This window comes from Alexandromys fortis, unplaced genomic scaffold (assembly GCF_014885135.2).
Source record: "Alexandromys fortis isolate MF-2015 unplaced genomic scaffold, M_Fortis_MF-2015_v1.1 scaffold_26, whole genome shotgun sequence".
Taxonomy (NCBI): Eukaryota; Metazoa; Chordata; class Mammalia; order Rodentia; family Cricetidae; genus Alexandromys; species Alexandromys fortis.
In genome coordinates this window covers 32,428-48,242 of record NW_026067894.1, presented here as the reverse complement: position 1 = coordinate 48,242, position 15,815 = coordinate 32,428, and the positions used below count along the sequence as shown (strand labels likewise).

General features: G+C 51.0%; 1 protein-coding gene across 8 annotated transcripts in view; it reads right to left on the bottom strand.

Moving 5' to 3' along the window:
* Fhad1 (forkhead associated phosphopeptide binding domain 1) overlaps positions 1–15,815 on the bottom strand; it is a 102,066-nt gene that overhangs the window by 75,789 nt on the left and 10,462 nt on the right. For all 8 annotated transcript variants that reach the window (XM_050152186.1, XM_050152154.1, XM_050152214.1 and 5 more), the window contains 4 exons: positions 15,365–15,571; positions 10,001–10,262; positions 8,638–8,747; positions 5,505–5,747 (listed from right to left, as the gene is read on the bottom strand). In XM_050152186.1, coding sequence (XP_050008143.1) covers positions 5,505–5,747; positions 8,638–8,747; positions 10,001–10,262; positions 15,365–15,571 — 822 coding nt within the window. The remainder of the gene's footprint in view (positions 1–5,504; positions 5,748–8,637; positions 8,748–10,000; positions 10,263–15,364; positions 15,572–15,815) is intronic.

Genomic DNA, 15,815 nt, shown 5'->3' with positions numbered 1-15,815 from the left:
CTGGTGGGCAGAGAGGATAAATAGAAGGAGAACTCTGGGAGGGAGAATGAGGAGCCATGAGAGAACAAGGAGAGAAGGACACAAGGGCCAACTACCCAGTCACCCAGCCACGGAGAAAGAAGCAAAGAAAGGTATACAGAAATAGAGAAATATAAAAGCCCAGAGGGGAAAGGTAGCTGGGACAATTTAAGTTAAGAAAAGCTTGCAAGAAACAAGACAAGCTAAGGCTGGGCATTCATAACTAAGAATAAGCCTCCCTGTGTGATTTATTTGGGAGCTGGTTGGTGGGCCTCTTAAAAAAAAAAAGTCAAAAGGATAAAATGTCACACAATAGGACAGGGGCAGGTACCTGGCTTTAACCTTTAGTCTCTAGCATATATATATATATGTATGTATATATACACATACATACATATATACATACATACACCTACATGCATGCACAGACACCTGTACACAACCACATTCACACACACACACACAGGCAGACAGACAGACAGAGTTGGCGTCTATACTGTGTAGCCTGTACTTGTGGGTGGGGACTGCCAACATCTGGTCCCTTCCATCTCTGGGCTATGCTGCCATAGGAAAGACCCTGGGTCCTGTCTTAGGTTTTTTTGTTTGTTTGAGATAGGTTTTCTCTGTGTAGTCCAGGCTGTCCTGGAACTCACTGAGTCCAGGCTGGTCTCAGACTCACAGAGATCTCCCTGCCTCTGCCTCTCCCAAGAACTGGGACTAAAGGTGTGCGCCGCCATGCCTGGTCCTAGCTCAGCTTTTAGTTCTGTGAGTGTGGTCATGCCAGAGTGACTTTTCAGGGCTGTGGAGAGATTTTATAAGCTAATAGCCTTAAAAGCGCTCAGACAATGCCTGTGATTATATGATTATCTCGTGCTGTTTTGGCTTTAGCTTCTGGTTGCTTTGGGGGAAGGAAGACAGACTATAATACTTTTGTATGTGCTTGTGAATCTGTCTAGACAAACTTAACTACCGGGTGACTGCTGACCGTGACACCCTGTCACAGTCCTGGCAGGAAAAAGACAAAGGGCAGTTCCTGCTCCACCCATATGGAGGTGTTGGTGGTGGGGTGACATGACGCTGCACCTGCATCTCACCACTAGATGGCGCCACAGGCCTGCGTTGGACTTCCCTCTGATTTCAGGACAACCGTCATAAGTGGATCTTCTAGGTTTTTAAAAAAATTTTCTTTCCTTTTTTTGTATTATTTGTGTATGAGTATATGCCTGTATGTATGTCTGTGCATCATATGTATCTGTGATGCCCTCGGAGGCCAGAAGAGGGCATCGGATCCTCCTGGAACTGGAGTCACAGGCTATTGTGAGCCACCCTGTGGGTGCTGGGAACTGAACCCTGGTCCTCTGCAAGAACAGCCTGGGTTCCGCCGAGCCATCTCTCCAGCCCCCATATATATTTAATGCACTATCTATGTGGGAGTCGGGGAGGAGAAGCGCCTGGAAACTAGAAAGGGGCCATGAGAGGGGAAGGTTCCTTTATGTGGGAAATGACCCTATAATTAAATCTCAGTGAATGTTAAGTATGCTTTATATAAACCCCAACACGTCATGATTGGCTAGACTGGACCAACCATAGCCAGCCTCACGGTCCTCATGAGGCTGTTAGGAGCCGCTGTTCAAATTCACGTCTTAGTAGCAGATGGGGCGCTCCTGAAGGCGCTGTCCTGTTGCTGCTCACATTTTCACCCATTTTACTATTTCCAGTGGGTTTCGGGTCTGCTTGGCTCGTGACGCCCTTTTACCGTTCATTAATTCTTACTATATAAATTTAAATCCCCGTTACTTCTTGTTTGGGTTAAGGCTTCGCCCCAGCCCCTGGCATCCATATACCCAGAGAGTCTGGAATATTTGGGTGGAAGTTCCATCCCAAGCCCTCTCCTCTGGGAGTGGCCTCAGTCCAGACTCCACCCCCGAGAAAGCCCGCCAAACGGTGACCCCTCCCCAGAGATGCTCAAGACCACTCCCACAGTGTATTTAAACAGCAACCCAGAGACCAAACACATGGTTTTCCGGTCTTCCTTCCCAGCTCCTCTCTGGAGGGCTGGAAGGCCACCTGGGAGCATTGGCATCCATTAAACCTGGGCTTTTCTAATTTGGTGTGATTTGGATTATTGTCTCGGCAGAGAGGCTTATTGGGACATAAAAACTTTTCACTTTTCAAGAGTTCTTATTGTGTGAACTTAAATCTTCTAACAAAAAATTATAAGTAATGAAAAAAACCCAAGGAGGGTAAATGCCAGTGTGTGTGTTTCGGGGGGGGGGGGGGCACAGGCTGTATCCCTCACCATCCTTGGAGTGACACACCCGAATGTGTGCTTTGGAAACTGTAGGGTAAAAGGGACAACTGGAGCAGGACACCAACCAATCACTGAGCATCCTGACTCTGAACCCAGTCAGTAAAAGAAACACTCCTTGGATCTGAGACCTGGGCCGGGGGTGGGGGTGGGGGTGGGAATATCTTTATCCCTGAACCCAGGACTAAAGACACGTGCCCTGACTCTGAAACTAGTGTCAAAGAAACACATTTTGTCTCTAGACTCAGAGGCAGTGAAAGAAATATGCCCTGGTTTTAAGATTAGAGTCAAAAAGCTAAAAAGGACCAGTGAAAGAAACACAGATTGGCCATGAAGTCAGAGCCATCTCTGCCCCTGATCAACTAAACTAACCAACCCCTATTCTCCATGGGGAAAACTCCGCCCCTAAGAAGCCCTATATAAGCCTCACTGCCCATTCAGTTAGAAGCCACATTTATCCCTCCCTGGCAGAGGCAGCTACTCTCCTGGACTCCTCCTTCCTAAATTCCTTTTTCTCAAAAGAGTCTTGGGTGACAACCTTCAGACTAGAAGAACCTGGCTGGGACGCTCCCCTGGGGGGCCCTGAGCAAGGTGGAGCAGCACAGAAGAACCTTGCTAGGATGCTCCTTAAGGGGGGGCTGAGCAAGGCCGGGCAGAAAAAGGTAACTTTTTTCCCAGGAGCCAGCGGAGATTGCTACATTTCTGCAGATGCTTCCACTTTAGTGGAGAGTTAGCACAAGAAGAAACATCTTGGGCCAGAGAAAAGGCAGATAGCTCTGCTAGGATGTTGCATCCCGCTGGGAGACCATCCCCGACTGCACTCCAGCTTCAGGTAGCCTGATTTCCTGATAGCCAGGACACCTTTCCTCCAGGGCTGAGCTGTCCTATTGCTGCTCCAGCCTCCAGAGCTGTCCTATTGCTGCTCTAAGTATAGCCTGGCTTCCTGATAAGTCAGGACATCTCTGCAACACTACAACTGTAACCCATTCCCCTACATAAACCCCTAATGAAGGCAACTCACCTCTTCCTGCTTACTGTAAAAGATACCTGCAGTTAGAAATAAATGTTTCTAGGGGTTTCAGAGACAGCTTAGTGGGTAAGAGAGCTTGCTGCTCAAGCATGAGGATCCGAGTTCGGATCCCAGCACCCACGTGACAAACAACAGCGTCAACACACAAGCCTGTAAGCCCAGTCCTGTGGTCCCTGGGGCTTGCTGGCTGCCAGTCTAGCTCCAGGCTGAGCGATCCTGTCTCAGGAGAAGACTGAGTGGGACACGTATGTGCACCGGTTCACATGTGCAGGCAGACAGACACTACACACATTCAAAACTAAAAACAAACGTTTCCAATTCTCAGTCTAAATCTTTCTTGTGCAGGACACCAAAGGCATTCTCTAAAAAGAGGAACTTGTGGCCGAGACGGGAGACGGGAAGGGTTGCCCCTGAGAGTTCAAGGCCATCAGATGGAAAATATTTCAATCAAGCGCCACAGCCCCGGGGTCTCAAATTGCAAACAGTTTTCAGCTGTCTTCATAGCCTTCATTACCCAAATAAATATCCAGATTGTCTGTCATTGGCACAAGCCCCAGGATGTTTATTGCCTGGTTAGGCTGCGGAATAAAACGGGTATTGGATCATAAGAAAGTTAACAGCGCGAGAAGAATGATTGCCGAGAGGTGATAAGCAGCGCGCTAATTAGCGCAGGCGCAGAAAGGCAAGCGTGGTCTAGCAGCACGGTGGCGGTGGCGGATGGAGCGCGTTGAGAGCAAATCGTTAGGCACGCGCTTTCAGGAGACCCTTGCTAACACAAAATAATCAGAGCCATTCATTAACCTGCCGTGCAGCTTTGACTTTGCCCAAGGGTTCTGCTGGCAATAAAATAGTTCAGACACTAAAACAGGAGCCTGTGGAACTGGAGTCGGATTCAGATCCTGCTCATCTTTGAGTTCAGACAGGCTGTGACTAAATACCCGGGAAAACCAGCTTCGGGAAGGAGGGTTTACTTTGGCTCACACGTTAAGGGAGCCGTGGAAGAATGATGTTTACTGGTTTGCTCTTGCTCAGCCTTTCTTTCTCTTTTCCTTCCTTCCTGCCTTCCTTCCTTCCTTCCCTCCATCCCTCCCTTCCTTCTTCCCTTCCTTTTTTTTTTTTTTTGAAGCAGGTTTTCTATGCATAGTCCTGGCTATTCTAGAACTCACTCTGTCCATCAGGCTGGCCCTGAACTCACAGTGATCCACCTGCCTCTGCCTCCCTAGTGCTGGGAATAAAGGTGTGTGCCACCATGCCTGGCTCATTGGTTTTTCCAGACAGTGTTTCCCTGGGTAACAGTCCTAGCTGTCCTGGAACTAGCTCTTGTAGACTAGGCTGGCCTCAAACTCACAGGGATCCACCTGCCTCTGTGCTGAGATTAAAGGTGTGTGCCACCATGGCCTGGCCTCAGCCTGCTTTCTTTTAGAACCCAGGCCTACCAGCCTAGGGATAGCACGGGCACAGTGAACTGGACCCTCTCATGTTAATCATCAATAGTTTATGTATACAACCAATGTGGCCACACATTATTATTTCCGTCAGATTTTTTGTATGTATGAAGGTGTGTATGCAGGCATATGTATATAGGCTTGTATGCAGGCATATGTATGCTGGTGTGTATGCAGGTGTATGTATGCAGGCATGTGTTTGCAGGTGTACATGCAGGCATATGTATGCAAATGTGTATGCAGGCATATGTATGCAGGTGTATATGCAGACATATGTATGCAAGTGTTTATGCGGGTGTATGTATGCAGGTATGTTCATGTGTATGGGTATATATGCGCATGTAGAGGTCAGAGGTCAACCTCAGACGTTATTTTTGGGGAGTCACTGACCAGGGCTTCTTATTGGGGCCTGGGGCTTGCCTCTTTGACTAGACTGGCTGACTGAAGAGGCTGAAGGCCTCGTCGCTACCTCACCAGTGCCGGCATGAGTGTGTACCGCCATGCCTTGCTTATTTTAAGTATTTTTAATTAGAATATTTTAAGAATTTCATATATGAGTACTGTATTTACATAATTTCCGCCTCTCCCCTCCTTACCTCCATGATGTCCTAGATGCCCCTCTTCCAGCTCCTCCCATCTGTACCCCGGGCTCTCCTCTGACGGTGGGGACCCTGAGCTCTGGTGGACTTGTCTCCGGTCCTACCTGGTTTTTCATGCTCTCAATCTCCTTCTGCCTGGGGTCGTCGCCTTCGTCCAGGCCCTGGAACTTCGGCGTGCACCTGTCGCTCTGCCTGGCTGCGGCTGCAGCGGCTGTCTCGGATAGCCTTTGACTCAGGTCGGCCAACTCACCCCGCAGGTTCATTATCACCGCGTCTTTGTATTTGGACTGGATTTCAAAATCAGAGAGCCGGTTGACCTCTCTCCCCAGGAGCAGGATGATCTCATCCTGTGTGCGGACAAGAGGGAGGTTAGTAGGGGTGGCTGTGGGTGGTAAGCTGGGCCTGTTTCCACAAGCTGGAGGAACCATGGGTGTCACTCTGGGGAAGGTGGGGATGGGGGAAGGTAGGCAGAAGGGCAAGGAGGAATTTACAAACTCTGTGTCTCTTGGAAGGCCGCAGAGAGACTGGAGTTGGGTTAGAATCACACACCTGTACCTAGGTGCCTGTAATGAAGCCTCAGAGGCACAGAAACTTCCTTTACCCAGAAAAAAAAATGCTTTCACGTGGTAAACAGCAATCCTCCAGGGTTGTCAGAGGGCAGGAGGTTTCTTTATAAACACTCTATGTGGTTGCTTGTGAGACCCGCATCCAGGATGTTGGAGACCCAGCAAAGGAATTAGAACGGCATTCAGTCCCAGCACATTCTGACCACAACAAGGGTATTAATTTAATACTTTTTATGTATTGTGGAGGGGTCATTTTTTTTCTTTCCTCTCTCCTGGAATTCTCTATGTCCTCTGGAAGCCCCCATGAGAGTATACTCAGGGAACCGAGTCAAGAAACAATGCCGAGTGCCTGGTGGCTTCTGAAAACACTGGGATGAGGAGCGCTGCCGGCAGTTTCCCACGGAAGGAGCCAATGCGACATCATCTCCCTAGGAGAACCAAGTGACCAGAGGATTCTTCCTGTTTCCCCAAAGCAGGAGAGAGTACCCTGAGCCCCTCAGAATGTCAGACAGACCAGAAAACCAGAAGCCTAACTGCATACATGTCTGGGGATGGAAGATGTCACAGGCGTGAAGGAGCCTGCTGGCATTGTCAGCTGCTTCCACGTGTCTTTCTCTTGTTAACACTTATGTCGCAGCTTCTAACGGACTCTGCGGTCCCAGGCAACCCCTGCCTCATCCAAAGCGAGCCACTTGGGGCCTCCATGTTCAGCATAGAATATGCTTGGTCATTATTCATGGCACAAACATTTCTTGGGCGCCTACTGAGGAGAGCCTCATGTCCCTGTGACCCAGGCTGGTCAACCACGTTTTCTCAGAGCCCCTATGTACGAATTTTAAGATGGCAGCAAGGGTCTTGAATAGTGGACTTTAAGTACAGAGGCTTGAGCTTGGCCACAGTTATCCTGTCAAGCACAGGAAACCGGCCTGCTTGGAGCATGTCGGACGGCAAGGGGGACAAAGAGTAGAACAGGCGGGTATTCCAATGACGTCACTGAAGAGCCTAGATCCAGCTACGCCTGAAGCTTCTCAGCCTTTCAACTGTCCAATACGATTGCCTAATGAACATTTTTTACCTGGTTGTTGATTGTCCCTTGTCCTTGGAGGCGCCTTGGGAAATCAGGGCACAAATGGTGCGAAACAGCAAAAGTTACTCTGTTTTCATTTTATTCCCAGCTTAACTGTGGTGGGCTAGACATGGTGACTTTGTGGCTTTTGTCACCAAGTGGTGTTTCCTCTCCTGTCCACTGAGTCTCAGCCAGCTTGTGACTCCAGTGCACAGACGGAAAGTAACTAAGATACAGTGAATGAGCTCGGAGTAAGCGGAGTGGACAGACAGACGGATGGACGGATGGACAGACAGACGGAAGGTAGTGGAAGTGGTACAGAGGGAGGGAGTTCCAAGGTACAGCAGGGTCCGCCATGGCACATGGGGACCTGGGGGCTGCTGTGCCAGGGAGAGACTGCATGCAGAGAGCTTGCCATTTCCACCGTCTGTCTGAGGACCCAGACCTACGTATGGCTGCTACCGCCTGGGACCGCCAGCCCCGCGATTGTGCGTAAGTGCAGGACACTGGCAGAGGACCATTGTGCAAATCAACTCGTGGGAGACGGGGGAATGGTGGTGGCTTCTTTTTGCCACTGGATTTTGGGGTGGCTTGCTGCAGGGTGACAGACTAGTGACAGTGTCCTCAAGGTGGTTTCTCATCTTCCCACAGCACTTCACGGTCTGGCCTCAGGACACCAGTCTCAGAACTGCCTCCTGGCCCTAGCTACAGAACTCTCAGGTTGTGACCCAGAGTTGGAGGAACCCTGTGTTCCTGTTTCCCACACACAGGACCTCCCTGGGCTCTGACCCTGGTCTGTAAGGAAAGTGAGGCATTGGCCGGCTGTGTTGTTGCCTCTTCATTTGGAGGCAGGGTCTCACGTAGCCCAGGCTGGCCCTGAGCTTATTATACAGCTCAGGATGACCCTGAGCCTCTCATCCTCCTGGTGCTACCTCTGAGTGCTTGGGATTACAAGTGTGCCTTACCTGCTTGACTTATACAGTATTGGGGTCCGAAGCCAGGGGGACTTCCTGCATGCCTGGTGCCTGCGTGGTAGGCAAGCCTTCTACTGGCTGAGCCACGCCTTCTCAGGCTTCTATTTTGTTTTCAAGCTGTGGCTAGGTGGAGAGTGGTCAGTTTCTAAGCTCAACTATGCTGATTCCCTTAAGGGTTCAGCCTCTGACCTCACCTCTCCTCTTCTCTAAGGCATCACCTTGGCTCAGCTGTCCCCAACCTCGGTTCTCACTCCCTCCCACCAGTATGGGTGTATTTTTCCCACTGCTGAGCAATCTCTTTGGGTTGATTGGGTGTGTGAGAGAAGTGTGCCAGACCTGGATGCGAATCTAGTTCTACTCCTTGCGCTGTGCGCCTTTGGGCATGTCACTTTAACCTCTCTGGCTTGAAGTCTCCCCACCAGTAAATCTGTTCTGAAGCCTCCAAAGGCAGAAGGAGCTGATAGTGTCATTAGGGGCTCAGCCTGGCTCATAGCAGATGCTCAGTAAACTGTCTGTGGACGCGACTGTCCATTAGATAAGAAGTGGTTCCTTGGAGAAAGGACACAGAGAAGAAGAGGTGGCCTCTGGCTGCTAGAGCACCATGTCCCCCTCCCCCGCAAGGCCCCCTCACCTTGTCTTGCTGGTCTAGGTCCTGGTCCATGAAGATCTCGGTGGGAGGGATCGTCCCCGAGAGTCCCTCGACCACGCATTGCTCTGACAGTTCCATGGCGCTGGCCCACACTGTGTGACATCCACAGAGAACAAGGCATGGTGGGTTCCCAAGCTTGGAGGGGCCCCATGCGCTGAGCCGTCGTCATGGTTTCCCCTTGAAGGTCACATTACTTTTCATTCTCTGAGACGCTGCCCCAAACTCACCACACAGAGCAGGGTGGCTGGCTCCCAATTCTCCGTGGTCTTCTGGCCTCAGCCTTCTGAGTTATATGCATAAGCCATGCACCTTGCTCTGAGGTTTATATTTTCTCTGGCTTTGATTATTATTATTATTCAAACAGGGTCTCACTATATAGCTAGCCCTGACTATATAGTCCTGGGATACTCTCTGTAGATCAGGCTGGCCTCAAACTCACAGAGATCCTCCTGCCTCTGCCCCCAGAGTGCACTATCGCCATGCCCAGCCTTTATTATTATTATTTTAATTTGTGTATGCCTGTGTGTCCCTGTGCACATGTCTGTGGGAGGGTGCACGTGCCTCTGTACATACTAGGCAAACACCCTACTAACTACATCCCCAGCCTTCTCTATTTAAGTAATCATGTTTTTAAAATAGCATTTCATTCATTTATTTATTTTAAAGATTTATTTTTTTTTATTATGTATACAGTGTTCTGCCTGCATGTATGCCTGCACACCAGAAGAGGGAGCCAGATCTCATTACAGATAGCTAGAGCCCAACTGTGTTCACCAGGCTGACCTTGAACTCACAGAGATCTGCCTGCTTCTGTCTCCCAGTGCTGGGGTTAAAGGTGTGTGCCACCACTGCCAGCTCAAAACATTTTAAACACTTATGATTCGATTTGATGCACATGAATGTTTTGCCTGCATGTATGTCCATGCAGCCCATGAGTGTTGTGCCCGAGGAGGCCAGAAGAAGGTGTCAGATGGCCTGGAACTGGAGTTAGAAATGCTTGTGATGTGGGTGCTGGGAATCGAACTCAGGACCTTTGGAAGAGCAACCAGTGCTCTTAACCTCTGAGCCATCTCTGAGCCCCCCATTTCATTCATACATGTGGCTGTACCCCATGGCATGTGTAAGGAGGTCAGAGGTCAGCTTGGGGGTTCTGGGAATCAAACTCAGGTTGTTAGGCTTGGTGACAGCCCCTTTACCTACCCAGCCCTCTCTCCTGCCCACTATTGTGCTTTTTACAATGAGGTATAGTTCATTTTTAGAATCAGAGAAAAGCGAGAAGCAAGGGTGATCTATCTTCCTGGCTTTAAGCGCTTGCTGGAGGTCACCGCCAGAGCCTGGTACATACCTTGCTTGATGACAGGGGACTGGGGATCCATCATGAAGGAAAACATCTTCTCGTTGGCACTCATGGGCCGCTGGAAAGGGGCAGGCGGGACCATGGTGGGCCTGGGGCAACCCTGCGACCAACTTCTCTGCACTGTTGCTGGCCGGATGCCCTGGTGGAAGTGCATGTGGGGTGGCGAGGATGCCTGGTGTGGCTGCTGTGTGGCCTGAGGTGGCTGTGGCCTTGGCCAAGGTACTGGGCCCATCACCCATGGGCAGGAGACCTACAGGGCAGACAGGAGGCTCAGAGGGGGTGGCATTCAGGGACGTCACGGTTTGTCTTAGACCCAGTTTGGGGGTCACTCCCTTCAGGGAACCTTCTTGCATGCTCCTCAAGTTTGGGACAGTGACCTAGCCATGGGACACTAGAAAAACATCAGACACTGCCAAGAGATGCCCCATGTGTTTGTTCATTTAGCACATCCCTGACAATGATGCTGAGGCAAGATCGTGTAGCAAAGATGTGAGGATCCAGCTGCTGTTCAGGCCTCAACATCTGTGGGCCTCCTCCTCCTCCTCCTCCTCCTCCTCCTCCTCCTCCTCCTCCTCCTCCTCCTCCTCCTCCTCCCCCTCCTCCTCTTCCTCCTCTTCCTTCTCCTCCCAGACACTGACAGACACCTAACAGTGACCCAGGGGCCAGCATCTCTAACCTGAAATTGAGTTTACATCAAAGGGGGTTCTGGTGGCCATACTCCCTCCTTCCCACCCCTTCCCTGCCTCCTGCCTGGGAACCTGAGAGCCTGGCTGTGGGTGTGTGCTATGAAACCTTCCTGCCTTCAGGAAGTGTTTTGCCACGTGGGCCTCGATTCCTCCCTTCGGAGCCTCCACTAGGCTGTCAGTCTCTTGGCTCTGGGGGCCTGAACTCTGATTGTCCATGGTGTTTAGTAAACTATTCGAATACACTCCATACCTGCAATGATCCATCTCAGGGCCCTCTGGCACCGTCATCCAATACTTCTGCACGTGACTTCTCCCAAGCCAATGACATAGCACCTAACTGCTCTCTCTCTCTCTCTCTCTCTCTCTCTCTCTCTCTCTCTCTCTCTTTCTTTTTAAAGATTTATTTATTTATTTATTTATTTATTATGTATACAACATTCCTTCCATGTATGCATGCATGCCAGAAGAGGGCACCAGATCTTATTACAGATGGTTGTGAGCCACCATGTGGTTGCTGGGAATTGAACTCAGGACCTCTGGAAGAGCAGTCAGTGCTCTTAACCTCTGAGCCATCTCTCCAGCCCCAGCCCCGAGCTGCTGAACTGATGGTGTGTCACCCTGCAGGGACTAGGACTTCCCCTTTCTCGCACAACTACAATGGACACCAGGCATGGCATGCTGGGCGCAAACAGGGGCACGGAAGGAAGGGTGAGCAGGTCACTGAGAGTCAAGCCAGCTCCAGGGACTCCCAGCCGATTCTTCCATCCATGTTGTGGTCCCTCTATGGGTCCCAAGGCTGAGAACCTAGGGGTCAGTGTGGGAGACTGCCCCATCCACCTGCATCCTCAACCTTCCGAACACCTGTTCCCAGCAGGGGCTTCTTAGACACCTCGAATCCGGGACCCGAAGAAGGTGTCTGTGGCGGCTTCAGTGGAGGTGCAGGCAAGAGCCTTGCCCCAGGAGAGACTTCAGGATCTCTCCTCTCAGGAGAATCCAGAGTGGAACTGACGCAGAGCTTGTAATGAGGCGTCTCCCCCGTGCCTTGTCATTCAGTGATGACGGCAACAGGGCTGTGGTCTGCTGCACTGGGCTCCCCTATTCCCACAGCAGGCCTTGGATGCGTCGATGAGTCACCCAGGCTCAGGGAACACGAGATGGCTCACAGCCCCTCTCTCATCCCGCCTCCCCACCCATCTCTAGCTTTCACCTCTTTCCCTGTGTTCTCTCTCTCTCCTCCCCGTCTCTCTTTCCCCCTGTATGTGTGTGTGTATGTGTGTGTGTGTATGTATGCATGCGTGTGTGCGCCCATGTCTCTTGCCTCCCTCTGGGAATACCCATCACACCGTCCAAGCGCCAAGCTCTGCTGAGAGCTTTGTGGCCCCAGTATTTCCAAAGCTGTTATCGCTCTTTAAACAATGACCAATGAAGAGCGGGCAGCCACTTCCTGACTGGAGCTTGCTGAGCCCTCTTCTGTCATGACTCCATGACAGGAAGACTGTCCCCTGCTCAGGGGCCTGGCCTGGTGTGAAGCAGGTCGAGGACCCTCGGCATCCCAGAATACTCTTAGAGCCGGTGAGGAGAAAAGTATCCAGGGAAACTGAGTCACCTAGGAACGCTACTCCACTGACCCACTTTGAGTCTGCTGTCAGGAAGGGGACACTGCTGAGGTCTGCTCCTGGCTGGACTCTCTGACCTCAGGTTTTTTTTCTAGACTGTTCTAACTGAATAAGTGCTTACTGAACATGTGGGCTGAATACATCTCAGGCGAACCAACTGCCAGAGTACTGGGTGATGAGGAACATCACCTCCCAGACCACAGGCAGGACCCACTCGACATCTCTGGGCCCGGGTGTTTCTGGGCAATTCCCCCTGTGTATGGGAGGAACTACGTACCCAGCAGTCACGTCTCCTGACTTGACTAAAAGGATTAGTTCTAGGAGCATGGGCTCCAAGCAGGGCTGGGTAGACTAGGCTGGGCCCTAGGGTCTTCTGCTACAGTTAATTCTTCGGGCTTGAGAACATAGCAACCCCAAAGGAGGAGAGGAGAAGTGGGGCTCCTAAAGACTGTAAACAAACAACCCTCCAGAGGACAAAGACGGGTGTGATGGAGCATGCTTGTAACCCCAGAACTTGGGAGGTTGAGACAGGGGACGGGAAGAACATGAATTTGCGGGCTGCATGCACAGAGAGCTTGTCTCAGACTGCACCAAGTCTGCCCCATCCTAAGTGTTTCTAAGCACACACAGGAGTAGTGTTAAGCACAGCCTTCAAGCTGCTGGGGGCCGTGTCTTACAAACCCGAAGCTCTCTTCTCCCTCCTCAACTCCCTTTTCCTGCCTCTTTCTTTCTCTTTGAACCTGACTGCTCTGGGTACCTCGTAGAAGCTGAGCTCCTTCTCCCCTCAAATATGGGCTCATATAAATGCTGAAAAAGACTTAAAAAATATGTATGTCTGTGTATGTGAGTTCAGGTACCCATGGGCATTGGAGGCACTGGATCTCTGTAGAAGTAGTGACAGTTTTGGGCACTGATGGGTCCTGGGGACTTGGGTTCTCTGAGAGAACAGCCCATACTCTTAACTGCTGAGCCATCTCTCCAGCCCCACATGATTTGTTATATGATTGGCTTATTTCTCTTAGCACATTGCCCTCAAGAGCTAAAGCATTGTAGCAGGTGTCTGTGGTGAAGTCAGATGAGGCTGCTCTGTGTTCCATGTCGTCAGACCCCAGAAAGGTCCCTTCCACATTCACACGTTCTAAGCAGCTGGCGTGCACACACCCCATACTCACACATGTTCTAAGCATGTACACTGCTGAGGGCTTGCCTGTTCTCAGTCAACTTTTAATCTAGATGAGATCTGGGTGGCACCTCAGACAGGATGAGAGGTTTCATAGCCTTAGGATTATGCACACCTTAACTTCAGAGAGAGGGAGAGGGGGGGAGGGGGAAGAGAGAGAGAGAGAGAGAGAGAGAGAGAGAGAGAGAGAGAGAGAGAGAGAGAGAGAAAGATTGCCTTTGTGGCTACACAGGGGTCAGAAATGGATCTTAGGGTGTCTTCCTCAATCACTTCTCCATCTTCATTATTTTTTGAGACAGTGTTTCATACTGAACCTTGCTGTTTTGGTGATACAGATCACAGCCCACTGGGCAGTCGGTCTAGTTGGACCAGTGAGCTCCAGGTTCAGGGAATGACCCTGTCTAAGGTCGAGAGTGATGGAGGAAGATATTCAATGCCACCCTCCGGCCTCCACACACATGGGTGAGTGCACCTGCACACACATGCATAAACCTCATCCTCTCACACTCCCCCTCCCCCGCCCTGCAAGACAGTGATAGATAAAACATTAACAGTGCAGAGGCTAGGTGTCGTATCAGCAGCCACTGCGTCTTGAAGCACAGTATGGGGAAGCCGGCATCCGATTCAGCAGGGAAGTCTGTTAGGAGTCGGGGTCGTTGACGGACAGGGGAGGTCTCATCCCTGTCACATCTTACTTCACCCTTGTCTTACTCATAAGCATAAGCATGAATCCCACCAAGACTTAGGTTATAAACTCACTTATGCGTCAGCATGAGCTGGGGTAAGGGATGGCAACATTTGGTGAGACTCAGCGCCATCCGGAAGTCACAATAGTGAACATTGAAATGACTGCTATTGTAAAGGACACACTGTATCGTCTATCGGTAACTTCCGTGGTATCTCCAGAGCTACTAAATAAACACTGTCTGACAGACTGCTGGCTGAGCCCAGCACCTGGCACAGTGCCTGGCACTCACTGATGGTTTCTGCAGTCCACCTGGACCCACACATGGCCAAACAGAGTAGTGTAAGCAAAAAGGCTTTGGTTGATTCTACTGAGGTGTCCGCACAATAGCTAGATGAAGCTCCTATTCAGTAACCCACACTTGGGTGGAGCTGCCGAGGGCAGCTGTCAAGCAAGTGACCTCCACACCCACGAGGAAGTGGGGGTGGTGACCTTCATCACCTGCTGTAGCTGTAACCTGTTTTTACAGGAGTACTCACACGCCGAAACCACCCATCCCACCCTTGAAACACAAGTTCACCAGAGTGAAGTGTGGTTTTTAGAAAACAATGCTGGACTGGGTAGATGGCTCAGTGGGTAAAGGCGCTCACGGCCAAGCCGGATAACTGACAGCTTCCTTAGGACTGAGGCTGCGTGAGTTTTGAGTTCTCTTTCACTTGAATGGATGTTGTAATTTAGGATGTCACCTCAGACCCATTTCTGAGCTGGTCCAAAACAACTGGCGTGTGTCCATCACCTACTCAGACACGGACTTTAGAGTTTAAAGATGTACCCTCTCAATGTCAGGTGCCACGGAGAAGACCGTCGTAGGGGGAATCCGCGCTGGACCAGAAACAGCAGAGCTGAGCAGTCGGGAAGGCAAGCGCCGATCTCTGTGCTCTCAAACCCACCTAGCCGCTTCCAGCCTCTCCTGAACATCTCATATAATGCCAGGAAGTGCCCATTGCGGGGAGCTGACACGCCCTCTTCCCCCATCCCCCCACTAAGCCCCCTGTGAGGCACCCGAACTGGGCCTGGGCGGAGTCTTGTTGTCACGCCCTGTGGTGGTACCAGAGAACAGGACTGCACGCATGCGCCGGCATAGCACTCCACCTCCACCCTCCACCACGCAGCCGCTGGGCTCACCTGGGGCGGGTTCTCGATGACCAGCTCGTAGGTCAGTCCTGTAGAGCCAAACCGCAGGATGTCCCCAGGGATCAGCTTCACCGCCACGTTCTGAATGTGGCACTCGTTGACAAACGTGCCGTTGCGGGAGTTAAAGTCCTGAAGGACGAAGCTGCCCTCGTCCTCGTTGAATTCGATGAGCGCGTGGTGGTTGTCAATGTCTGAGGACTGAGACAGAGAAAAAGCAGTCAGGGCTGCAGATAGGAAAATCACAACATCCTTGATATTTGCTGCTCATGGGTTGCCAGAAGGTGGCGACACTGAGCGGTCTTGCTGGGTCCTCACCAGTCCTCATCTGTGTGTGTGTGAGTGTGTGTGAGTGTGTGTGTACGCGTGCGTACAATGTGTGTACACCTGTGCACATGTGTGTGGAAGCCGAGATCAACACTGGGTGGTCGTGTGCTGCAGCTTA